This window comes from Embiotoca jacksoni, unplaced genomic scaffold (assembly GCF_022577435.1).
Source record: "Embiotoca jacksoni isolate LCO1_2020_lvr unplaced genomic scaffold, fEmbJac1.0.p SCAF_106, whole genome shotgun sequence".
NCBI lineage: Eukaryota > Metazoa > Chordata > Actinopteri > Embiotocidae > Embiotoca > Embiotoca jacksoni.
Genome location: NW_027185237.1, coordinates 330,281 through 354,542, shown reverse-complemented (window position 1 = coordinate 354,542; position 24,262 = coordinate 330,281). Strand labels below are relative to the sequence as shown.

Here is a 24,262-nt window from a genome sequence, read left to right as displayed (position 1 = left end):
CTGATTTCATGTTTTTGTAGATTTGAATTGATGTTCAGGTTCATCTTCCTTCAACTGTGGTTGTAATCTGGTGTCAGCTCGTCTTCTTGCTGTGATGTTTGTACTGGTTCTCTCCTCTGTGACTCCATGTTGTTGTGAATGAAGGTGATTTCTCCAGAATAAATAAAGGTTGAATGAATGAATTTACGCTTCTCACGAGATAAATTTGTCTCCCCGATGTTTCCTGGAGCGCCACCATCAGGACAAAGACCACAGTTTAACAGGAAAAAGACCGAACACGGCCCTGTGATGGACAGGTGACCTGTCCAGGTGAACCCTGGCCCACAAGTGAGCTGGGATAGGCTCCGCCCCCCCCCCCCCCCCGGGACCCTGGTCAGGATAAAACGGGTGAAGATGATGGATGGACTCCAGAACACTGTGTGTGTGTGTGTGTGTCTGTGTGTGTGTGTGTGTGTGTGTCTCTGTGTGTGTGTGTGTGTGTGTGTGTGTCTCTGTGTGTGTGTGTGTGTGTGTGTGTGTGTGTGTGTGTGTGTGTGTCTCTGTGTGTGTGTGTGTGTGTGTGTGTGTCTCTGTGTGTGTGTGTGTGTGTGTGTGTGTGTGTGTGTGTGTGTGTGTGTGTGTGTGTGTCTGTCTGTGTGTGTCTCTGTGTGTGTGTGTGTGTGTGTGTGTGTGTGTGTGTCTGTCTGTGTGTGTCTCTGTGTGTGTGTGTGTGTGTGTGTGTGTGTGTGTGTGTGTGTGTGTGTGTGTGTGTGTGTGTGCTGACCCACTTCAGACCGAGCTGGACCGTCACTTCCTGAGGACGCTCTGATCCGACCTGCTTTCTTGTCCTCTGTCCTTCACAGCTGGAGACGACCGCCGCTTCGTCCTCGGAGCGCCGACTCGACACAACTGGGCTAATGAGGCGTCCCGGACGGGGAGTTCTGGTTCTGGTTCTGGTTCTGGTTCTGGTGCCCCGGGGGCCGATCGCCCTTCCTCTCCGGTGTGGTCGTTATTTCTGAGCAGCTGACACACAGGTGTGTTCCCGTCTCATGAAATATTCAGCGCTGCAGGCTGCCGATGGTTTCATCTTCTTCTCTAAAAACAGATCCAGTTAAAGCTCGCAGGTTTAAATCTGTTCACTCTGGACTCGGAACCACGTCAGCTGTTATCACTGTTCATCACAACAATTCAGCTGATTCTCATTTAGTATTTATAATTTAGTCTTTCAAACGTCTGAAACTGTAAAATGATGTCTGCAGAGGAGATCGGCACAAAAATAAATCTTCTTTTAAAATAAATCCTGGAGACAACAGTTTGAATATCACGTCTTAGTCTACGTCCCAGTTCGATGTTGTCATGGTGACGACAACAGGTCGTAGGGACGTAACCGGATGAAATGTTCCCAACAAAACAAAAACATTTGTGAAAATGCTGATTTGAAGCAATAGGAGCCGACCTCTAGTGGCACTCGCTGGTATTGCAGCTGAAGACACTTCTGGATCAGAACCATTTTACAGACCTGAAGCTACGAACACTTTTAGAAACAGTCTTTATGGTGAAACACTGCAGGAACATAAAGCAGCTGAGAGGTCAAGTGTCCTGACGGACGTCTCTGATGCTCTGCATGTTCCAACATGGATTCATTTCTACGATGTGCAGCAGCTCATCCTGAGTTGACTCTGATCGGTCTGGAATAAATCTGTACGATGAATCTGAAGCTGCAGGTCGACCTCACGTCCGTCAACATCAACACAACATCGGTCTGTTGTTGTAAAGCAGCTGGACGTCTTCAGTTTAACGAGGTCAGTTCATGAATGAAAGGAGAGCTGAGAACCACCAGGTCTCTTCTACACGACCAGCAGAGCTTCACACAACAGAGTCCCGAAATCAGACATGAAGCTGCAGCAGAAACGTTTTCTGACGGCTTTGAGTCCAGAATCATTTTATGGTTCTCGTCTTTTCACAACTAGAAATCTTTCTTTAAAATATATTTCAGTGTCTCACGAACCGAGACGCTAATTTACTGCCTTCTTTCTGGTTGTTTTGTGTGTCTTTGTCTCTTTGTGGTTGTTTTTGGTGAATATCTGGTTGTGTTTCGGCTCCGATGGGAATCCTGATTCTCACTGATCAGCATGAATCATCGTTTCAGAGAAAACAAAGTGAGTTGAGCTTTTAAACGTGTTAACAGCTTCTCGCTGAGCGTCCTACTTCGAGTGTCAGCGTTGTTCTTAAATGTAGAAACTAAAAACCTGTGTCCCCCCCCCCCACCCCCACCTCCGCCCCTCCTCCCCCTCCACCTCAGGTACGTCGGTTCACTTCCTGGTTGGCTGCCTACACAGCTGACCTCGATTCTCCGCTCGACGCCTCCGGCTGCAGCGAGACAGAAACTGGAACATCACATTTGCATTTTTGGGCATTTAAAGAGATCTCAGCTCACATCTGCAGCATCGCAGACGGTCGGTACGACCGGTCGGGAGGTCGAAGGTCACGGCTCGCCGACCACACGTCCGTCATAACACACATACGTGAGGAACGTGTTGATGTCCGTTGGTACAATTAATTGAACAACAAACCGCAACGACTGACTTGATGAACATGTGTTTTTCTCTCCGTCTGCAGTTTGAGTCGAGATAAAGAAACATTTCGTGAACTCTGATGAATTCAGAGAAACTTCAGCAGCAGAAACGTGTTTGACTTCAGGCCTTCAGGCGTCACCGTGATATTTGAAAAGACCACTCTGACCTCACAAGAATGTTCTTTATTGCTTGAATGAATCACAGTGTAAACAGGAAGTAAACAACTGGGGGCGGGGGAGGGGGGGGGGGTCACCAGGGTACCACGGCCTAAAGCCGCCTGCAGGGTTTCTGCTGCCTCCTGAGCAGCGGTTACTGATGCACCGGCGCTCCGACAGGCTTTAAGGCGGTAGACAGACGTGACGTTACGTCGGCATGAAAAACAACAACAGCTGAAACAAGACGAACGGTCGCGACAAAACAGGAAACCAGCAACAAATACTTTGAGAAGGAAACATAACGCAGACGCATCTCGTTCTTCTGTCTCGCAACGAGATGTTGAATCAGGAGGCGGCAGGTCGGCCGAACAAACTGAAAACAGCGATGCACACCAACAACCGCCACGTTCCACCTCCTGTCCTTTGTATGATTGTTAGCCCCGCCCCCTGATTAGTTTCATCTGTCCCTCGTTGTCCTTCCCTCCTTGCTGTATTTAGTCTGTGTGCTCGTCTTCTTCTCTCTGTTGTCACTGTTTCAGTTTCCTGTCTGTTGCTGCGTCTTCTGAAACCCAGAGAACACAAACCACCTGAACTGTGGCGCCATGGCAACGGGCTTCTCCAACATGACGACACGTGTGTCTCTTTGTAGTTGTTTTGTGTCTCTTTGTCTCTTTGTTGTTGTTTTTTGTCTCTATGGTTGTTTTTTCTCTTTTTGTCTCTTTGTGGTTGTTTTTTGTCTCTTTGTCTCTTTGTGGTTGTTTTGTGTCTCTTTGTCTCTTTGTTGTTGTTTTTTGTCTCTTTGTGGTTGTTTTTTGTCTCTTTGTCTCTTTGTGGTTGTTTTTTGTCTCTTTGTGGTTGTTTTTTGTCTCTTTGTCTCTGTGGTTGTTTTTTGTCTCTTTGTTGTTGTTGTTTTGTCTCTGTGGTTGTTTTTTGTCTCTTGTTTTGTGTCTTTGAGAATGTCTGTCGATGTGAGTGACTTTCAGAAACAGATTTTGAACTCTCCCTTCCAGCAGAGTTCAGTGAGTCTGGTGAGGTTCTGGTGGTTCTGGTTTCAGGTCCGGTCGGACCGGTTCTACCACCGCAGCTCCTCCCCCCCGCTGCTCCGGGTGCTCACCCTCTCTCGGCCGTGCAGCCTCATCATGTCCACGATGCTGCGGGCGTAGGCGTCCCTCAGGTTCACGCCCCCTCCCGCCCCCCCCGCCGCTCCGGCCCCCAGCGACCCCACCGACCCGCGGGCCAGCCTCTTCAACATCTCGCCGTGCCGCGTCGCCGCCTCCTTCATCTTCAGCGTTAAGTAGCAGGAGGAGAAGCGTTCGTTGATGATGGCGATGGGCAGCGACAGGATCAGGATGCCGGACAGGATGCAGAGGAAGGCCAGCACCTTCCCCACCGCCGTGTCGGGCCGGATGTCTCCGTAGCCCACCGTGGTCATGGAGGTGGTCGCCCACCACCAGGCGGCCGGCACGCTGGTGAACGTGGTGGCAGGGAAGTCGTACTCCAGGGCGAAGACCACCGTGGCGAAGATGGAGATGCCGACGCCGAGGAAGAGGAGCAGGAGGCCGACTTCCTCGTAGCACTGAGCGATGGTCATCCCCAGAGACTTCAGGCCTGGACGCAGGACAGACGGACATTTTAGTCTCTCAGCAACACATCAGACATCCGTCTGTCCAAACAGTCAACGCACAGTTCAACTCAAAAAATACATTTATTTCAGCTGATTTTCTCAGAAAGATTTCTCCCAACAATTTTACTGGATTTATAAAAGGACTTTTTAAAAAAAAAATCCAGACTGAAAATCGATTTCTCTGTTCAAGTTTCATATTTTATTTAAGGATTTATGAGAAAGTAAAAAGAAAATTCAATACAAAGAATTCAAAAGAACTTAACAGCTGCAGAGAAAATCAGTGCTTCGTCACTAAAAACTATAATTCGTTAAGCGAGTCGTGATTAATTCAGATAAAAGTCTTCTGTTTGTTGTTTCTCTGCAGCCGTCGGTGGAAAACGAAGTGCGATCGTCGTTGTCCTCGTTTCCTCTTCTATGTCTGACGCTGCTCGCAGAGCAGAAAATAACAAGTGGCATAAAGAATGTATAAATACACAGAAGTACACAGCTGCCGTTCACACCCCAGAATGACTCGTCACGTCTCGAGTGTTGAAACTCTTTACACTGAAAAGATTTAAGACCCCGAACCAGAAAATCTGATTTCACTGTTTCCCAACAGATTTTAAAGAGTAAAAGTCAATATGACATCTTCAAAAAGGATTTTTAGATGTTTGACACTAAATGGAATAACAGGAAGTGTCCGACCCAATCATCAACCATCAGTGATGTCATCAACCATCAGTGATGTCATCGTCCATCAGTGACGTCATCGTTGGTTTGTGAACGTTATGAATCCTCCAGTTCAGATTCTGTCCTTCACCATCTTTGTTAGTTCGGAGCGGTTTGGAGCAGGAAGTGACCATATTTGGACGAGCTGGGGGAGGAGCCAGCGGTGGATCTGACCGATCTGATCGGAAACCTGACGATACTACGTCCCGCCCACCGATAGCTGTAACCTGACTGCACCACAGGCCTGTCAATCAAACAGACACGCCCCCAAAAACAGGTCTTCTTGAATCTTCTTTTCTAATGAATGAGGGATTATTTTCAGATGGACCTCCAGAAAACTAAGAAGAAGGAGTGACTTTAGCTAACAACACCGAGATAACTGATGGACACATTTTATTCACTTTGGATTTGATGAGAGAAGTTGAATGGGAGTCTATGGAGCTGGAGGCTTTTTGGAGCCGACCTCTAGTGGCACTTCGTGGTATTGCAGCACACTTCTTTATCATTTTGTTCAGGTTTAAGCATCGTAACAATGAAGACGCTGCCACCATCAGGTCATACTGCGAATTACAACTCAAGTTTCCTCCATACAGTATTAGTACGTTCTATATTCTCGCACGCTGTTTCACTCCTGCCCCCCCCTCCCCCCATGTTCTCTTGTTTTATTCATGAGTCGAGTCCAGGGATGATCTTCCTTCCCTAAAATCACTCAGATCAAAGCACTCGTACGTCCCAGTCTGACACTCACATATTCTCATGCACATATAATCACACTCTCTCCTCCCTCCATCTGCTCGGGGAATTCTCCAAAATATGAATCAGTATTTTTTTTTTTTTTTTCCTCCTTTCCTTTCGGCTGTAATCTCACAGCAGCAGCAGCTTCTCACCGCAGAGATTTTCCATTTCTCCTTCGCTTCCCTGCGTGTTCACATCATGTGTTTAAAATCCCCCACAGAACAGGAACATGTGAGGAGGGAAATAAACGAAGCCGCTGAGCCGCTGGGCAACACATTTCACCTGGCAGACTTTTATCTCTTTCTGTTCCTAAAAATAAACCATCTCATTAATGATTATTCTTTTCTTTTCTATTTTAAAGCAAACTCAATCCATTTTTAAATGAAAGACAAAAAGTACTGTAGACGAACTGGTTGAAGGAACAGAGCGTGATTATTGAAATAAACTAAAAATGAAAACTATTTTCATCATCGTGCACCAGTTTCGATTCAAATAATAAAAAACTAAACTAATATTTAAAATTGACCATACAAAAACAATCCAGTTTTTAAGCCCAAAAAATGACAAATATTAGATGGATTTTAGCCTCTTGGTGTGGCCAGGTGGTAAATTTACTAACGTTAAGGTTTATGTAGCTCTTATAAATGTTAATTCATCACATCAATTGCATATTTTGGCCACAAGGTGGCAGCACCGCAAGAATATCGTTACTGATCAGACTCGCTCCAAATCTTCGCCTCTTTACCTACAGACCAAGATGTTTCCCTTCGTAACCTCTGTGTCCTTTTGTCTTAATATGCGGGGGCTGTTTGGACCGGTTTACCTGTCGAGTGGCGCCCCAGCTTCAGCATGCGGAGGGACCTGAGGAGGCGGAGCACCTGCACCACCCGGCCCATGTTCTCCAGCTCGGTTGAACCCCCGTGGAGGTTCTCCACCGCCAGCGTCACGTAGAACGGCAGGATGGCCAGCAGGTCGATCACGTTGGGGACGCTGCGACTGAACCGGCACTTATCGCTGACGCAGAGGAACCGGAGCGCCAGCTCGGCCGTGAACCACACCACGCACACGTACTCCACGGCGTCGAACAGCAGCGGGGCGCCGACGCCGAGCCCGCCGACGCCGACGTCCTCCCCCAGGTCCAGCGAGATGAGCGCCATGTTGATGACCGACACTACCACGAAGAAGATGGAGAGCGAACCGAAGGTCCGAGCGGCAAGCGAGGAGTCGGGTTTCTCCAGGAAGTCCCAGAGGTGCCGGCGGAGAGTCGGACAAGCGGCGCCCACGAAGTCCTCGTCGCCGTCGTCGGCCTCGAGCTCCCGCGGGACGTCCAGCGTCTCCTTCTGCTCCTTGCGGCGGTAGTAGCGCTCGCGGCAGCAGGGGTTGATGCGAAGCTCGTCGATGCCCCAGTACTCGATCTCCTGCAGGAAGGACATCTCGCACAGCTCCTCGCTGACGTGCAGGTGACCCGACCGGTAGTAGTTCATCACGTACCTGCCAACAGACACAAACTCTTTACTGAAGAGGAACCGGAGTTCACCAGCTGGAAACCAGCGCAAAAATGGAGGCAAAGAACTCCCGACATGGAGCGTACCGGCGGGTCATTTATCTCTAACCGTCTACGAGAAGCTCGAATGAATCTCAGTTTGTTCGGATCTGTCATCGAGTTGCAAACGAGTCGGTCAAATAAACCTGTCTGAGAAAAAGCTGCAGACGAAACACTGAATCTCGACGATACGAAAGCTTATTAACGAGAGAAGTTAAACGTTCTAGTTCTGGTTGGTGGAGTTTTAAAGTTGGTTACTTTGGTTTGAACATCAGATGTTCACTGAACGCTCAACGTCATGTTGTTGAGCGGAGATCTCAACCAATCAGCGGTTAGATCAGGTGACAGCCAGGCGTTTCCCATCATGCCTTGAGTTGAGACCGTGGTGTCTCGCTCTAAACCTGCAGCCACCTTTGTCTCACGAGGTCACCAAAAGGGGGTAAATATACGCCACCTACTGGAAGGTCTGGGAGCTCCTGTCGAAGAAGAACTCGTTCTCCAGGTAGTCGGCGTCGTCACAGAGCTCCAGCGCCGAGTCTCGGCCGCAGGACGCCAGTTTTCCCAGCCGGGTCTCCGGGTACGACACCAGCAGGTCCCGCGACAGCACGTAGCGACTTCCCCCGACGTTGATGATGAAGAAGTCGAGCGCGTCTCGGCAGGACGCCGTCGTCTCGCTGAAGAAAACGCTGGAGTCCAAAGACACCAGGGAGGCGCTGTCGTCGTAGGCCTCCGCCCTCGCTACCGAGCTGGAGGGGAGGCTCATGGTGGAGGAGGGGGGAGGAGCTACTGGAAGAGAGAAGAAGGGGGGAAGGAGATGGTGCACTTCAGGTTTACACTGAGTGTATTCTTTGGCCACTAGGAGGCAGAAGAAGTCGATTGCATGCAGAAACATACCAGGGTCTCGACAGATCAATCCGTCAACACTGAGTTCTACTGAGACCTTCTGAGGACTGTTAGTGTTGTTAGCTGTTTGTTAGCTTCGTTAGCATTGTTAGCTGCTAATTAACTTAAATTCAGCAGAATTTTTTGTGAAATTAGCCCTTTGTACATGTCGTTAGTTCTTAACTGGTTTTTAGCAAAATTAGCATTTTCTTATCTGGTTGCCAGACTGAGTTCTACCGGGACCTTCTGAGGTTCTGTTCTGGTTCTGACTTCTTTTCTGCTTTGTAGTCTTCAGGTCAGTCCGAGTTTTTGTGCTTCCTGTTTGGTTTTGAAACGACTCACTTCTTGTGTATCTGTCTTTGTTTCACTTCCTGTCCTTTGTATGATTGTTGGCCCCGCACCCTGATCAGCTTCACCTGTCCCTCGTTGTCCTTCCCTCCCTGCTGTATTTAGTCTGTGAGCTCTTCTTCCCTCTTTGTCGGTTTGTTTAAGTTACCCATCTTGTTTTGAAACCCAGAGAACAACAAACAACCTGAACTGTGTCGCCATGGCAACATAGTGGAAATGGGCTCAGGAACACTTGGCTGTTGAAGATTTTCTGTTCCCTCAAAACTTTGACCCAAAATCTGCTGTTTCGTGTGCATCACTATGCTGCGTTCAGGAACTCTGTGAACTTACTGATCGACTCTCAATCACTACGTTGGGAACCGCTGATTTAAATCGTATCTTTCTTGCGCTGCAGCTCTCAGAGAATTCGCGAAAGTATTCGAAGGAGCTCCTTTCAGAATATTTCCTCTTTCCGTAACCTCGTGTGAACCAGCTCAGCAAGAATGAATCAAAGAGAATAAAGGAGGACAGAAGCAGACAAAGAGTGAAAGAGGGCGGAGATCAAGAGGGAGGAAAGCTGAGCGGCGTCGGGACGAGTTCGAGGCCTCTGGCGGCGTCCGACATGCAGCGTCTCCGGACGGATTTAAATATTTCAGCTGTTTTACCTAATTAATGGATCCGAAGCTGCCGTTCCTGTGATCATTCATTCCCTTTCACCTGTCTAATACTCTCTCTGAATTTTCCATGAGACGGAGGAGCGACGACAGGAACTGAGATCTGTTCAGATATTTATTTAACCAGAGTTTCTATAGATCAGGGTCCAACGCCGATGTGTAGAAATAAAACACGTCTCTTCTTAACATGTTTCCCGCAGAGATACTCCTGAGACCTGTGGTGGGAAAGCCGTGGTTCGCGGGCCAAATGTGGACCCCCTAAAAATCGTAGCGTCTCACTCTCATTGTTCTTTTCACTTAAAGGTAAAATTTGAAGCATGTTTAGTTTAAAATCGTCAGACATTCTCTAAACGCATCACGAAACATCAGTGTCGACGTCACAGATGTCTTAAGTATTGTATTGCAGAGATATCTACCAATAACCAGTGAAACACCGTTGCTAGGCAACGACAACATGTATGGTGTCTAGAAGCCACAGAGGCTAACAGTTTGTCAAGCTAACAGAAAATACAAAGCCACAGAAGGAAAAAGATGAGGCGGTGTTCCTCAGACGTAGAACTGTTCTCTAAGTTATGAAAAAAAACCTCTACATGACTAAAACTACAACATATCAGCTGAACATCCAACCACACATGAACCTCTATGACCTCTGACCTTTCTGGAAACGTCAGCAAACAACATCACTCGAGGCTTTTCAAAAATTTAGAGTGCCGATGTCGAGACTACCACCAGAGGGCGCCGTTCATACGGACTCTTCTCTACACATGGTGAACAGGAACACGCTTGAAGGCATCATCACATGTTATGATCAATAAAATACAAACACCACGATGGCTGAAACTTTTTGGAAAACAAGCAGAGCTCGAGTTAACGCTGACTGAAGGAAAAAGGTTTGATGCTGGACTGAAACGATGTGACGGGTCGACAGCAGAGGAACGTAAAAACGCAGAGGAAAATGAAAAAAACTTCAATTTTATTATATTTCTTTAAAGAATTTGCTGCTCTAAATCGTCCTCGTGTTTGTTTTGGCTTTATGTTGTCTTTTAATTTATTTCATTTTGATTTTATTGCTGATTTTTTTTCTTTAACAGCTGAAACATTTCGAGTGATTCAGATTTTTTAAAGTTTTTTTTAAAGTTTTACTGGATGTAAAATGTCATAAAAACATGAAACTGAGTCAGTTAAAAGGAGGTGAAATTATTTTTCTCAAACATGAAACCTCTGAGGATCCAAACTGTCGCGGTGAAAATCATTTCGTGTTTTTATGATATTTTACATCCAGTAAAACTCATTAAATTCTGACTCAACTGATTTCCGATCAGTGAAACTTCACCGTTTGATTTAAAAACTAAACAGTCAGAGATTCTTTCAGCATCTCAACACGTCTCAAACACAGATCAACGTAATAAAAAGCTGCTTCTGCATAAATAAACTCTGAAATCATCCGAAGATTCTCACCTGCTGACAGAAGAGACGCTTCGAACATCTGGCAGAAAGGAAGAAGCTGTGAAGCTGCTGCGGTGATTCGCGGTGCGGTTTTAAAGATTGAAGGTACGGAGGGCGATCCGTGACACATAGAGGAGGAGGAGGAGGAGGAGGAGGAGGAGGAGGAGGTGCATTTCCATTAAAGATGCCTGACCAGTCAAAACTTTCATTACAGATTTCAACAGTTATATTTTGAGAAATTAGATTTTGTGTTAAAGTGAGTTTTGTCAGAATTTTGAAAAAAAACATCTGGGATTCATATTTTTGTTGAGACTGAACTGAACTGCCTCAGTTATTAATTTATTTGTTTTTGGATATCACAAATGAAGATGTTACTGCTCCAGATTCACTTGTTATTGTAATTATGAAAAGTCAAAACTCCTTTTGAAATGTCCAGAGTTTGATCCTGGTGATGAAGGAAGGGAGGTCTTCTTCCTCCTCTTCCTCCTCTTCCTCCAGTCACACAACTTTTTACTCCGACATTTGTTGACAAGAAGAAGAAACCAGAACATCTTCAGATGGATCCGTTAAAGTCGAGACCAAATTGTGTCCATGATGACATTATGGCATTAATCACCCTCCATACTCGACCGCCCTCCCCTCTCTCTCTCTTTGAGATGCTGTTGCTAAGCAACAAACTGCATTCTGAATCAAACTTTATGGAAATTAAAAAGCTGCTCCACTTTCTCTGCGCATTTTGTTGCTCCCACAGCGCCACCATGTGTCCAGTGTGTTGCTGCATCATCATCATCATCATCATCATGTTGCATCAACGCAGGCTGTCGACAACAATTATAAGTTACAGCCTCATAATGAAGGACTTAATGTGTTTCATGCATGACACGGTGTCATTGTCAGGAGAACCACAGAGAGAAAACTTTATTTTTATACACTTTATATTGCTTTTATGATTTGAATAGTTTGTTGTGGTCAGTTCATGAGGGGACTTCTTTTTTTTTTTTTAAATACAACCCTGTTTCCAAAAAAGTTGGGGCGCTTTGTAAAATGTAAATAACAACAGAATGCAATGATTTTCAAATCATATGAACCCATATTTTAATTGAAAATAAACCACAGACAACATATCAAATGATGAAACGGCCCTCAGGCAGCACTGCATTAAAAACACACTATTCTGGAGTGGAAATCACTGCATGGGCTCAGGAACACTTGTGAAAACCATCGTCTGTGAACACAGTTCATCACAAACAAACTTGGTTTGTTGTCGCAGAGACTCGTTTCCAACCAGTTCCATAATAAACCCAACATGTCACTCAGAGCTGCCGGCATGCGTGAGAAATGTCACGGCTGTCCGACAGTACGGACAACAACGACGGAGTAGTTGAAATCACTGTGACTACCTACAACCTCCCAGAAAAACAAAACGATCACGTGGTAAACTTCACGTGTTCACTGGTGTGAATGTGGAAAATACAAAACAATTCTGCTGCATTTATATTGTGGAACTGGGATGAAAGAATTATTATTGTGTGCATTTCACAATAATATTTCACTGCCTCTATGTTATTATTATTATTATTATTATTATAGAAATAATGATAATTTTCTGTTATTTTTCTATTCCGCCATGTGACAGCAGCAACAGCAGGGGGCGGTAGTGCAACACGAGCTGGGTTCCATCTCCTGTTACCAACACGAGGAAGATTTACGTCATTCAACGTCGGTCCAATCAGAGGCTGTAGCCGCCGCACTAGTCCCGCCCCCCTGAGAAACCGCCATCATGAACTCAAAAACAAGAAGCTGACGGATGAGACGCGATCCGGAGTCACAACAAGGTAAACTCGGTCAGCTCCGGTCCGACGGCGGGAAGGAGACTCCGGTTTTTCGGTGACATGTTTGCGGGTCGCTTCATCCTGTTGGAGCCGGTCTGTCGCTGTTTGTCTTGAATGAATGCGCAGCTGAGCGCCACGAACATGATCGAAGCTAACGTCAGTGTTAGCAGGCGGTGGCTAGCTGCAGCTAGTTAAACCTTAACGTGCTGTTGGGTTGGTTTGCTAACTAGTTAACAACGGCTAACTACCCAGCATGCACCGGGGCGTCACGGCAGCGCTAACTTAACGCAAAGAACATATTCTGAAAGAGTTCACAACCCGCGCGGACGTTTTAATGCGGAACAATAACGTTGAAAACACGTCAATCAAAAACTTAATTGGTTGGAGTGAATGGTTCTACGTCACGAAGACTCCGCCTCCAGACACGAGTCGGCTTTAATGGAAAGGGTTGGTGCCAATTGTTTCTGTCCGAGCTGCCAGACTCCGTTGACATTTCTGCCGTTTTAAGGACAAACAGCAGCCAGCTGACAGAACACGGGTTACCAACATCTAATGATTACACTCAACGAACTACAAGAAGCAGGACTTCAGTTCGGCACACGTCCTAAACACCAAACTACTTTTACTAAAGTTACATTTTAAATCTTCTATTAGTTTGTTCACTCTTTTCTCAGACTGAACATGCAGAGCAAACATCTAGGAAAGTGTTTTAAGTTGTTCCAGATATCCTGAGTTGACTGACAGCTAACCTCTCAGTCAGACACATCATCTGACAAGTATTTACAAAAATAATATTGTGCTTTATTTTTGAGGCTGCGTAAGCAAGTTATAACAGATGATTCTTGACCTGAAACTACTAGTTAGACTAAATAATACAAACTTAAAATCCATTTTCTCTGCATAATTGTTCATAATTTGCCTTTGTTTGATTAGTTTTTGTTAAATCGTCTGATTTCTCATTGGAGTATTGAACTGATTCTCTGTGTATGTTAAACACAATCAGCAGTCAAACTTTCTCCCGTCAGGTTTAAACTGATTGTGGAAACGGGCCGCGGTGCAGATATGAGCGACGTGGCCGAGGAAGCGATGGACAGCTCGGCGGTGTCCGAGGAAGAAGTGGAGGACCAGCAGGAGGCGTCGCGGGAGGACCGGACGGGTCCGAACAAGAGCCGCTCCAAAACATCCGGTAACGGGAATCACCTGGATTTCTCCTGTTAGACCTGTAAAACCACTTTGTCTCAACACACACACACACACACACACACACACACACACACACACACACCCTGTTTGATGTGGAGGATTCATTCACAAGCTGTCCTGGAATATCCTGGAATTTTTAAAAAGTCTCTTCCAGACATTAAAGTTGGGCGATTGGATCGTTTTTCTTGGAACATCAGTTTATTTTGCTAACGAAGGCAAAAGTGCAGGAAAAAAATCAACATTTCAAAGCGCTTCGGCTCAAAAACGACAACTCGGAAAGAAAAAAATCCAAAATGTTAAAAGTTTGTAAAAAAAACTGTTTAAAAAAAATAAAAATCTAAACTAGTAAACTGCCGGGAATAAAATCATGTAGCTGGATTTTGTCTGATCAGCACAAAGGAGGTCATTAAATTAGCTTTCATGGGTGAATGTTTGAGTGTGAACCCTGTAGTTGACAAAACTCCTGCAGCCGGAGCGCTTTGGTTCATGAAGAAGTTCGTTCACGGTGGAGATTGATGAAGAGCCTCGTGATGCAGACTGGACTTTATTTGATTTGTGTTTTCCTCCGTGATGCTGCAGCTGTCGTAGAAATCCTGGAGGGGAAGCGGGCGAAGAAGACGGTGGAGCGGCTCGACTTCCAGGCGCCCAAACAACGGCAGAAGCTGAAGATCGGAGACGGTGAATATTTACCCGTAACAGACAGGACTGCAGGGAGATGACGATGACGATGATGATGATGATGATGTTGTTGTTGTTTTTGTTGTTGTATTTGCAGGAAGTGGAGATAAATTAGGAGACATTCCTCGCACCAGCTACCAGATCACCAGGATGAAGCCGGCCGACCTGAAGCCTCTTCACGCCATCCTGTTCGACAGACCGGGGAAGGTAAACATGTTTTGAAAGGAGACTTTATGATGTCATACTTTCAGCAGAGCTTCTTGTTCACAATGTTTTTTTGTGTAAAAATCATTTATTATCTAATTATTTGTGTTGTAAGATTGAGCTTTTCCAGGCAGGACTAATGTGAGCTGATCAAGTCGGATCATTTCAGATTTATTCTTCACATTTTAATCCAAACCATCTAAAGCAGGAGATTTCCTGCTTTAATTCTGTAACAGGATGCTTAAACATTCAAAATAAAACCTGCGCTAACTCTGCATTATTTTTATTATTAAATAAACACGTGGGATCTCCTGTTCTCCTCTCAGATGGCGACCTTAAAGAAGAACCTGCGTCTGTTCAACGGCTTCCCGTTCGACGCCGACAGCGAGCAGTACTCCAAGAAACGAGAGAAACTCCTCAAGTGAGTCTCGGAGACGCCGAGTCGAGCCGTCGCCTGACGAAGACGTCCGTTCGCTGAAAAAATGTTTCTCCTGCTCTTCATTTCAGGAACTCAAACTTCACAAACAACAAATTGAAAGTGGTCTGTGCCATTCTGGATGTGGAGAAGAAGGGAACCCACTCGGACCTGGTGGACCGGATCCTGACGTTCCTCACGGCCCCGAAGAACAGCGGCAAGGTGAGCCGAGTCATCTTCACCGCCACCGACTCTTATTTTGAAATGTCGTTTGTAGGTAAATGTTCTTATATTTTGTTGTTTTTCTTGAATCTGAAGTTATTTGCTTCATTAGTTTTAGTTTTGAATCTTTCAGATCAGAGGTCTCCACCCTTTCTCCTTTCTGAGAGCTCCTCATTGTTCAGTGACATTTATTCACATAGCTGAGCTCCACCCAAACAGCCGAATCAGCTTCTTTTATGTCAACAGGAATAAACTGATACTCAACGCACACATTTTGTGTCACAACAGCTTAAATTCAGCACATGCATGTTTTTTTTTCTTTTTGTTTGTATTTCATGTTTTCAGTTGAAGAGGGAACGTAACTCTTGTCTGGTTTGAAAAGTGTCAAAATAAATCGTTCTATCATCAGATTTAACTGGTAACATCCAACATGGTATATGGCTGGACGCTGTGTGAAGCTGGAGGGCTTTTAATTTGAAAAGTCACGGTGTAACGTAGCTCCGCCCCCTGCTGTTGTGGTCCATCTGTAAATATTGTATTTGTTATTTCACTGAATTTCAGAACATCTGTTTGTTTCCAGCTCAGTGTGAGAGTCTCTGCTGCGTTTCTGTCCTCTGACCTCTGTGTGTCTCACTGTGGGCGGAGCTCCACCTCTGCTGCGTTTCTGTCCTCTGACCTCTGTGTGTCTCACTGTGGGCGGAGCTCCACCTCTGCTGCGTTTCTGTCCTCTGACCTCTGTGTGTCTCACTGTGGCCTCTGTTTGTCCGTCAGCGTCTGCCTGTGAAGAAGAAGAGGAAATCGAAGAAGAAGCTGTCGGGCGACGACTCGAATGCCAAAACCAAGAAGAACAAACCCAAAGCCAAGAGCTCGTCATCGAGTCCCAAGAAGTCCAAAACGGGAAGCAAGTCCAAAGCCATCGTCATGGACTCCAGCAGCGACGAAGATGACGATGAGGAAGACGAGAAGGTGGCGGTTTCAGCCGAGGCCGAGGGGTCGGATGCAGAGGAGAAACGGTCGGAGAAAGAGGAGGACGGAGAAGAAGAAAAAGAGGAGAAGGAGGGGGAGGAGGAGAAACGGTCGGAGAAAGAGGAGGACCAGTCCGAAGAGGAGGACGGAGAAGAAGAAAAAGAGGAGGAGGAGGAGGAGGAGGTGAGCAGACACTTAATTAGCTTAATGGATCGTTTGTTTGTTTACGTGACAGAAAGCTGAATGTTTGTTTCTCTTTAAACGGTTCGTGTCAGTCGTCCAGATCGAAGTCGGGCCGAGCGAAGACGAAGAAAACCGCACCGGTGAAACGACCAGCGAAGAAGGCGGGGTCTCTGAAGAAGGCGGGGTCTCTGAAGAAGGCGGGGTCTCTGAAGAAGGCGGGGTCTCTGAAGAAGGCGGGGTCTCTGAAGAAGAGGGTGAGGAAGGACGCTTCAGATGAGTCTAACGCCGACAGTGATGATGAGGTGAGAGACTGTTCTACTTTTTCTCTTGTAGCTTTCTGTCTGAAGACGACTGGTTTGTCTCCGGTTTGTCTCCGGTTTGTCTCCTTGATGTGTTCTTCTGTGTCTCGGTGTCGTTCTTCTCTCTGATGTTCACTGACGATGTTTTTCTGTTTGTTTCCAGCCCAGCAAGAAGAAAGCAGCTGCAGCCAAGACGAAGAAGGCCGACAGCAGCAGCAAGAACAACACAAACACAAACACAAACACAGGTGAGCTCACTGTCGATCCGTGACATCACGCTTCATACTCAGGTGACTGTAGAGGTTATTGTGGGAGGAGCCTCTCACGGTGGTTGTCCTCGTCCGGCTCCTCCTGCAGGCGACGACAGCTCGGACAACGACGAGCCGCTTATCAAGATGATCAAGAAAGCTCCGAGTGAGGAGCAGCTGAAGGAGACGGTCACAGGACTCCTGAAGGAGGTCAACCTGGAGGAGATGACCATGAAGCAGATCTGTCAGAGGGTGAGAGTCCACCTCCTCCTCTAGAGTCCACCTCCTCCTCCTCTCTAGAGTCCACGCCCTCCTCCTCTCTAGAGTGCACCTCCTCCTCTCTGGAGTCCACCTCCTCCTCTCTAGAGTCCACGCCCTCCTCTCTAGAGTCCACGCCCTCCTCCTCTCTAGAGTGCACCTCCTCCTCTCTGGAGTCCACATCCTCCTCTTCTCCAGAGTCCACGGCTACCTCCTCCTCCACAGTCCACGTCCTCCTCCTCTTCTCTAGAGTCCACGTCCACCTCCTCCTCTACTTTCCACGTCCACCTCCTCCTCTACAGTCCACATCCTCCTCCTCTCTAGAGTCCACGTCCTCCTCCTCTCTGGAGTCCACCTCCTCCTCTCTAGAGTCCACCTCCTCCTCCTCTAGAGTCCACGTCCTCCTCCTCTCTAGAGTCCACCTCCTCCTCTCTAGAGTCCACCTCCTCCTCCTCTAGAGTCCACGTCCTCCTCCTCTCTAGAGTCCTCCTCCTCCTCTCTAGAGTCCACGTCCTCCTCCTCCTCTAGAGTCCACCTCCTCCTCTAGAGTCCACGTCCTCCTCTCTAGAGTCCACGTCCTCCTCCTCTCTAGAGTCCACCTCCTCCTCTCTAGAGTCCACGTCCTCCTCCTCTCTAGAGTCCACCTCCTCCTCTCTAGAGTCCACGTCCTCCTCCTCTAGAGTCCACGTCCTCCTCCTCTCTAGAGTCCTCCTCCTCCTCTCTAGAGTCCACGTCCTCCTCCTCCTCTAGAGTCCACCTCCTCCTCTAGAGTCCACCTCCTCCTCTCTAGAGTCCACGTCCTCCTCCTCCTCTAGAGTCCACCTCCTCCTCTAGAGTCCACGTCCTCCTCTCTAGAGTCCACGTCCTCCTCCTCCTCTAGAGTCCACCTCCTCCTCTAGAGTCCACGTCCTCCTCTCTAGAGTCCACGTCCTCCTCCTCTCTAGAGTCCACCTCCTCCTCTCTAGAGTACGATGCAGCAGATCCTCTCTGGGTTAATGAAACTACTTCCTGTTTGTGTTCCAGGTGTTCGACACCTATCCAGACCACGACTTCACCACCGAGAAGGACTACATCAAACAAACAGTCAAATCTGTGAGTCTCTCACACACACACACTCACACACACACACACACACACACACACACACACACACACACACACACTCACACACACACACACACTCTCACACACTCACACACACACACTGACACACAAACACACACACACACACACACTCTCTCACACACACACACACACACACACACTCTCTCACACACACACACACACACACACACTCACACACACACACTCACACACACTCACTCACACACACACACACACACACACTCACACACACACACTCACACACACTCACTCACACACACACACACACACACACTCACACACACACACACACACTGACACACAAACACACACACACACACTCTCTCACACACACACACACACACACACACACACACACTCTCACTCTCACACACACACACACACACACACACACATACACACACACACACACACACACACAGTGGATCCATGTTGTCATTTCAAGTTCATTTTAAACCTGACGCCTACATCCCATAACTTCATTTTGATTGGTTCGTAGACGGCGTGTTGTTAATTTAGACTTTTCAGTTTATTTATTTTGATCTTCAGTTTTCCTTTTAATTTGTTGCTTTATTTTGATTTTCCTCTTTTATTTTGTAGTTACTTGATGCTGTAAATGTTTCCTCAGCTCATCACATGAAGACCTGAAGACTCCTCGAGGACGGAGGAGTTCCTTCGTTCTTTGGTTTCATGTCGTCCTGGTTGTTATTTTATGGCTGTGAGTTGTGTACAGCTTCTCAGTTGAACTCTACAGTGTTTATTATCAACTTTTTCACTGCAGTCCGACACATTGAGTCCAAAGCAGAGATTTGATTTATGAGCATAATGATTATTTGTAATTTACAAGTTGGAGAATTTACTTCATGAATGAACCAGAATTCAACAGTTTGCTTTGTTGGAATTGTTGCTGCAGTTTCAGCCTCATGACTCTGATTAAATGTAGGTCGTTTGGTTATTATTAAATAATCTGATTTTTTTAAATTTTTTTAAATTTTTTTAAACAAAACATTTTTCAGAATCTGATCTTTGCTTTCGACTCGCAGGACTTCACTCTTTTTTATTTCTGTATTAAAACGTGTACATACAGTTTGTTTCTGATTAGGTGAAGATATTTTTGATTAACACAGTTTTGTTCTTGTTGATTCACAGTTACTGATGAATATTGTACTTACTGATTAAAATTTTACCTTTTTGAACTAAAACGTCTCGAAGTGGTTTTAAATCTGCAGAAAAAACATTTTACAGGTCGGTTTGCAACCTGTGATCGTTTTATTTTGAAATGCTTCACGGATCAAAATGAAAGCTGGATTAATGACTCACTGCGTTAAACTGTCCGATACTCCCAGTGGGCACTTTATTAGGAACACCTGAGCAGTTTATTACTCACGGGTGTTTCTAATATTATGAACATGTAAATTGGAAACATCAGAAACATCATAAGAACCACTGGAGCCCCACTGAGATCCACTACAACATTTTATTTAATCAAAGATTTGAACACAATCATGATACAAACACTAAATATTCAGTCATATTGACAGTCAAGAGACAGAAAACAATCAACATTTTTTTTTGCTCATTGCAATCTGAATTTTAATCTTCAGTCTGAATTTGAATCTTCAATCTGAATTTGAATCTTCAATCTGAATTTGAATCTTCATTCTTAATTTTAATCTTCATTCTTAATTTTAATCTTCAGTCTGAATTTTAATCTTCGGTCTGAATTTTAATCTTCAGTCTGAATTTTAATCTTCATTCTTAATTTGAATCTTCAGTCTGAATTTTAATCTTCGGTCTTAATTTTGATCTTCATTCTTAATTTTAATTTTAAGTCTTAATTTTAATCTTCGGTCTTAATTTTAATCTTCAGTCTTAATTTTAACTTCAATCTTAATTTTAATCTTCAGTCTTAATTTTAATCTTCGGTCTGAATTTTAATCTTCAGTCTGAATTTTAATCTTCGGTCTTAATTTTGATCTTCATTCTTAATTTTAATCTTCAGTCTGAATTTTAATCTTCGGTGTTAATTTTGATCTTCATTCTTAATTTTAATCTTAAATCTTAATTTTAATCTTCAGTCTTAATTTTGATCTTCATTCTTAATTTTAATCTTCAGTCTTAATTTTAATCTTCAGTCTTAATTTTAACTTCAATCTTAATTTTAATCTTCAGTCTTAATTTTAATCTTCTGTCTGAATTTTAATCTTCATTCTTAATTTTAATCTTCAGTCTTAATTTTGATCTTCAGTCTTAATTTTGATCTTCAGTCTTAATTTTGATCAAGAACAGATGAAGCTTGAACACAATCACCAGAGATCTCATTTATAAACGCTGCGTATGCAAACTATCCCCAAGAACCAAGGATCCCTCAACTCTTCTAGAACAACTGACATCCCCTTAAAGGTATCTGTTACACCCCATCTCTGTATTTCATGGGAACCTGGGGTCCTGGGACTCCCCACATATCCAGACCCTCCAAGTACAACAAGAACCCAACCATTGATCCGTGAACTAACTCTGGGAATACCTGAAATTCAGACTCACAGAAACCCAACAGGAACTTCTTGAATCCTTAAAGGAAAATCAAGAAACTATAAAAAAAAAAATAAAAGAATCATGAAAAGTTGTGAAATGAGCTCTAAAACTTGTTTGAAGCTGGAAGCTGTGCTGTGATGCTGAGGTCCTTCAGAGGTTCCTCTCCAGGATGAACTCCTCCCAGCGGTCCTTGAAAAACGACACATTTGCGTTGTTCTCGCAGAAGTGACGTAACGGCGGGAGAACCTCTGGATCCACGTACACGTTGAAGACCAGGTAACCTCGGAGACTCGGCAGCAACGCTTCCAGTTGAGCTACAAACACGGCGCAAACCGAAGACACGCTGCGGCCGAAGATGTTGATGTTGACGCGCAGCGCGTCGTGGCGGTAGGGCACGGCGTACGGCGGGCTGCACAGGCTGATGGCGGCGGGCTCAAACTCACGATCTACGATCCACGTCAGCCCCCGGCGGCGCAGCACCTCCATGTTGGCCTCCACCGGCTTCAGAGGCTCCCAGTCGTTGATGATGATTTTGCCGGGCAGCAGTTTGGAAACCACGTAGTCCGACAGGATCAGAGTCGCCGCCTGCTGGTGGTTCAGTGTCACCGCACCGCGAGAGGAGGAGTCGGCCTGGCGACGGAGTCTGGACTGAAGCTCGGCGACGAAGAGGCCGAGGTCGTCTGCCTCGCAGCACAAAGACAAGATGACCTGCAGGGGGCGACAGTCAACACCGAGTCAGTGAAGGAGTGTCTCTGGTTTATTGAAAGGACCAAACGGAGGTTCTGACTCGTCATGACGTCATCGAGCGACATTTTTAAAAGTGGTTCCTGGATTTCTTCATTTTGTCTTAAAATCAAACTAATCTTTAAATTTCTGTTTAAATATGTTGAATAGTTTCAGTAGTTATAGTTTTTTATTTGAGTGTTCACCAAAATGAGAGTTGAGTTCCCACAATGCACTGCGGCATTACCTCCTTGGTGATGAGTCTGTACTTGGTCAGTGTCTGCGGTGAAGGCTCCTCTGCTCGGCTCAGTCGGACAGCAGAGACTTCTGGGTAGTTGTGGCGGATGTAAGCGGTCACGTGATTCTGGAGGGCGCCGCCGACGGCGTGGCCTCTCAAGTCAGGAACCACCCTGAGACCCTGGAAGATGGCCGTCTGGCCTCCGTCCACCAGCAGTGCCGACTCCAGCGCCACCTTCAGGTGCACACACAGGTTTGGATCAGAACATTTCTTTTAATGCACATCCCCGGAACCCGTTCTTCAGTCCTTACCACTCTGTTCTTCATCCTCGCAATGAAGACGAGGCGCCCGGGCTCCTGCAGCCAGCGGTGGAAGACGGCAGCCATGTAGTCCAGACCGTTGTAGTCGTCACAGCTGCAGATGTTCAGGACCTGCATCACAAACACTTCAGCTCAAGGAGCTCTTATTTTGAAGGGCACACGACTGTTCACAGAAAACATGCAACAAGATCATGAACTAAGTTTTTACAGTGTAATTTCAAAATAAAAGTGAACGTTGGGACCTGCTGGAAGTCCTGCTCCTCCGCCAGGCTGAAGACCAGCTCACAGCCTCCCCCCTCCACTGCAGACATCCAGAACCTGCTGGGAACCGAATCCAATCCTGGTTTTACAGTCTCGGCTGCTGCAGCAGATCTTCAGTTACTGAGAGTAGAAACACTTTCTGAGTTTTGTTTTCAAAGTCTCTAAAAACTCTTTGGATCTTCTGAGTGTCAGAAACAAGCCACCGTTTATTTTCTCAAAGTTTCCTGCTTCAGTTCAGGAAGTCAGAAGAACATGCAAAGAAATAAAAGGGAGGGAACATTGAGAGATGCGTTCAAGATCAGCAGCTGTGTGACTGGCATCCATTCTAGATGTTTATCAAACACAAACTGTAAACTTCAATCAGTTTTCACCCAACAACAGACACCAGGTTTTCTGAGCTCACTCCTAAAAGACTGACTGACATGAATCATAGATTGTCAATCAAAACAAGTTGTTTTATTTTTCACAACATGATCTTTGTTTTCATAATTAATAAACTCACTGTCTGGTCCGTCTTCCCAACAAAGAGCACCTGCAGACATGAATCAACACTTCTGGAGGACTGCAGCTGATCGTTAACGCACCCTCTGAAAGCTCAACCTCTGCTGGTTTTTTATTAGCTCAACCTGCACATTGACCGTCCACCGTTGGACCGATGTGTGTAAACAGTAACCTGCACCGAGACTTCGGCCGGCTCCATCTTCGGTCCATCGAGTCACTGCAACTGCAAAACCTGATTCAATAATATCAGTCGAGCCAAGAGCTCCTTCAGGAACCAATGACACAACTTAAAAGGTTCCCCACAAATCCAGACCCTCCAGAAAGAATGAGAAGCCAACCATTGATCCTCGAAATGACTCTGAAACCCAACAGGAACTTCTGGAATCTTGAAAGGACCTTTGAGTCTGTGTTCAAGGAACCATTGAAAGGTTTTAAAATCATGCGGTAACCTTGAGGTCCTTCAGAGGTTCCTCTCCAGGATGAACTCCTCCCAGCGATCCTTGAAAAACGACACATTTGCGTTGTTCTCGCAGAAGTGACGTAACGGCGGGAGAACCTCTGGATCCACGTACACGTTGAAGACCAGGTAACCTCGGAGACTCGGCAGCAACGCTTCCAGCTGAGCTACAAACACGGCGCGAACCGAAGACACGCATCAGGATCAGAGTCGCCGCCTGCTGGTGGTTCAGTGTCACCGCACCGCGAGAGGAGGAGTCGGCCTGGTGACAGAGTCTGGACTGAAGCTCGGCGACGAAGAGGCCGAGGTCGTCTGCCTCGCAGCACAAAGACAAGATGACCTGCAGGGGGCGACAGTCAACACCGAGTCAGTTCACGACTTCATGTCCGTCCTAGACGCCCGTTCCATTCTCATCAACGCAATATCTCAGCAACGCCTCGAGGGAATTTCTTCAAATCTGGCACAAACATTCACTTGGACTCAAGGAGGGAACTGTTCAGAATTTGGCGTTCAAAGGTAACTGGAGACTCACAAAACGTTGGTGGCCATAACTCAATAATTCAGGACCTGCTGGAAGTCCTGCTCCTCCGCCAGGCTGAAGACCAGCTCACAGCCTCCCCCCTCCACTGCAGACATCCAGAACCTGCTGGGAACTGAACCCGATCCTGGTTTTACAGTCTCGGCTGCTGCAGCAGATCTTCAGTTACTGAGAGTAGAAACACTTTCTGAGTTTTGTTTTCAAAGTCTCTAAAAACTCTTTGGATCTTCTGAGTGTCAGAAACAAGCCACCGTTTATTTTCTCAAAGTTTCCTGCTTCAGTTCAGGAAGTCAGAAGAACATGCAAAGAAATAAAAGGGAGGGAACATTGAGAGATGCGTTCAAGATCAGCAGCTGTGTGACTGGCATCCATTCTAGATGTTTATCAAACACAAACTGTAAACTTCA

At 46.0% G+C, this 24,262-nt stretch overlaps 3 protein-coding genes and 1 long non-coding RNA gene across 9 annotated transcripts; 2 read left to right on the top strand and 2 right to left on the bottom strand.

Annotated features, from left to right (window-relative positions):
• Positions 1 to 427: 427 nt before the first annotated feature.
• On the top strand, positions 428 to 2,766 carry LOC138214860 (uncharacterized). Of its 2 annotated transcripts, XR_011179665.1 has the most exons (4): positions 428 to 1,013; positions 2,111 to 2,138; positions 2,282 to 2,504; positions 2,599 to 2,766. It is a non-coding gene; the product is annotated as an uncharacterized lncRNA (long non-coding RNA). The 2 variants fall into 2 exon arrangements; XR_011179664.1 differs by having other exon boundaries at positions 2,282 to 2,766.
• kcnv1 (potassium voltage-gated channel modifier subfamily V member 1) lies at positions 2,732 to 10,703 on the bottom strand. The gene is made up of 4 exons (XM_069176689.1): positions 10,662 to 10,703; positions 7,779 to 8,106; positions 6,601 to 7,268; positions 2,732 to 4,318 (listed from the first exon to the last, which is right to left on the bottom strand). The coding sequence occupies exons 1-4, from the start codon at positions 10,687 to 10,689 to the stop codon at positions 3,783 to 3,785; spliced, it is 1,560 nt and encodes a 519-aa protein (XP_069032790.1). The 5' UTR covers positions 10,690 to 10,703; the 3' UTR covers positions 2,732 to 3,782.
• A 1,710-nt stretch (positions 10,704 to 12,413) lies between these two features.
• LOC138214823 (protein DEK-like) lies at positions 12,414 to 19,479 on the top strand. 5 transcript variants are annotated; one of them, XM_069176664.1, is made up of 13 exons: positions 12,414 to 12,484; positions 13,507 to 13,667; positions 14,264 to 14,362; positions 14,460 to 14,569; positions 14,893 to 14,987; positions 15,074 to 15,203; positions 15,975 to 16,352; positions 16,445 to 16,567; positions 16,604 to 16,654; positions 16,815 to 16,899; positions 17,009 to 17,151; positions 18,181 to 18,249; positions 18,883 to 19,479. In XM_069176664.1, the coding sequence occupies exons 2-13, from the start codon at positions 13,544 to 13,546 to the stop codon at positions 18,928 to 18,930; spliced, it is 1,455 nt and encodes a 484-aa protein (XP_069032765.1). In that variant the 5' UTR covers positions 12,414 to 12,484; positions 13,507 to 13,543; the 3' UTR covers positions 18,931 to 19,479. The 5 variants fall into 5 exon arrangements, with proteins under 5 accessions (XP_069032765.1, XP_069032757.1, XP_069032749.1 ...); XM_069176656.1 differs by having other exon boundaries at positions 16,445 to 16,654; positions 18,911 to 19,479; XM_069176648.1 differs by having other exon boundaries at positions 16,445 to 16,654.
• Positions 19,480 to 19,750: 271 nt separating this feature from the next.
• On the bottom strand, positions 19,751 to 22,536 carry LOC138214492 (histidine N-acetyltransferase-like). The gene is made up of 4 exons (XM_069176163.1): positions 22,341 to 22,536; positions 22,090 to 22,209; positions 21,788 to 22,012; positions 19,751 to 21,525 (listed from the first exon to the last, which is right to left on the bottom strand). The coding sequence occupies exons 1-4, from the start codon at positions 22,407 to 22,409 to the stop codon at positions 20,968 to 20,970; spliced, it is 972 nt and encodes a 323-aa protein (XP_069032264.1). The 5' UTR covers positions 22,410 to 22,536; the 3' UTR covers positions 19,751 to 20,967.
• Between the last annotated feature and the right edge of the window lie 1,726 nt (positions 22,537 to 24,262).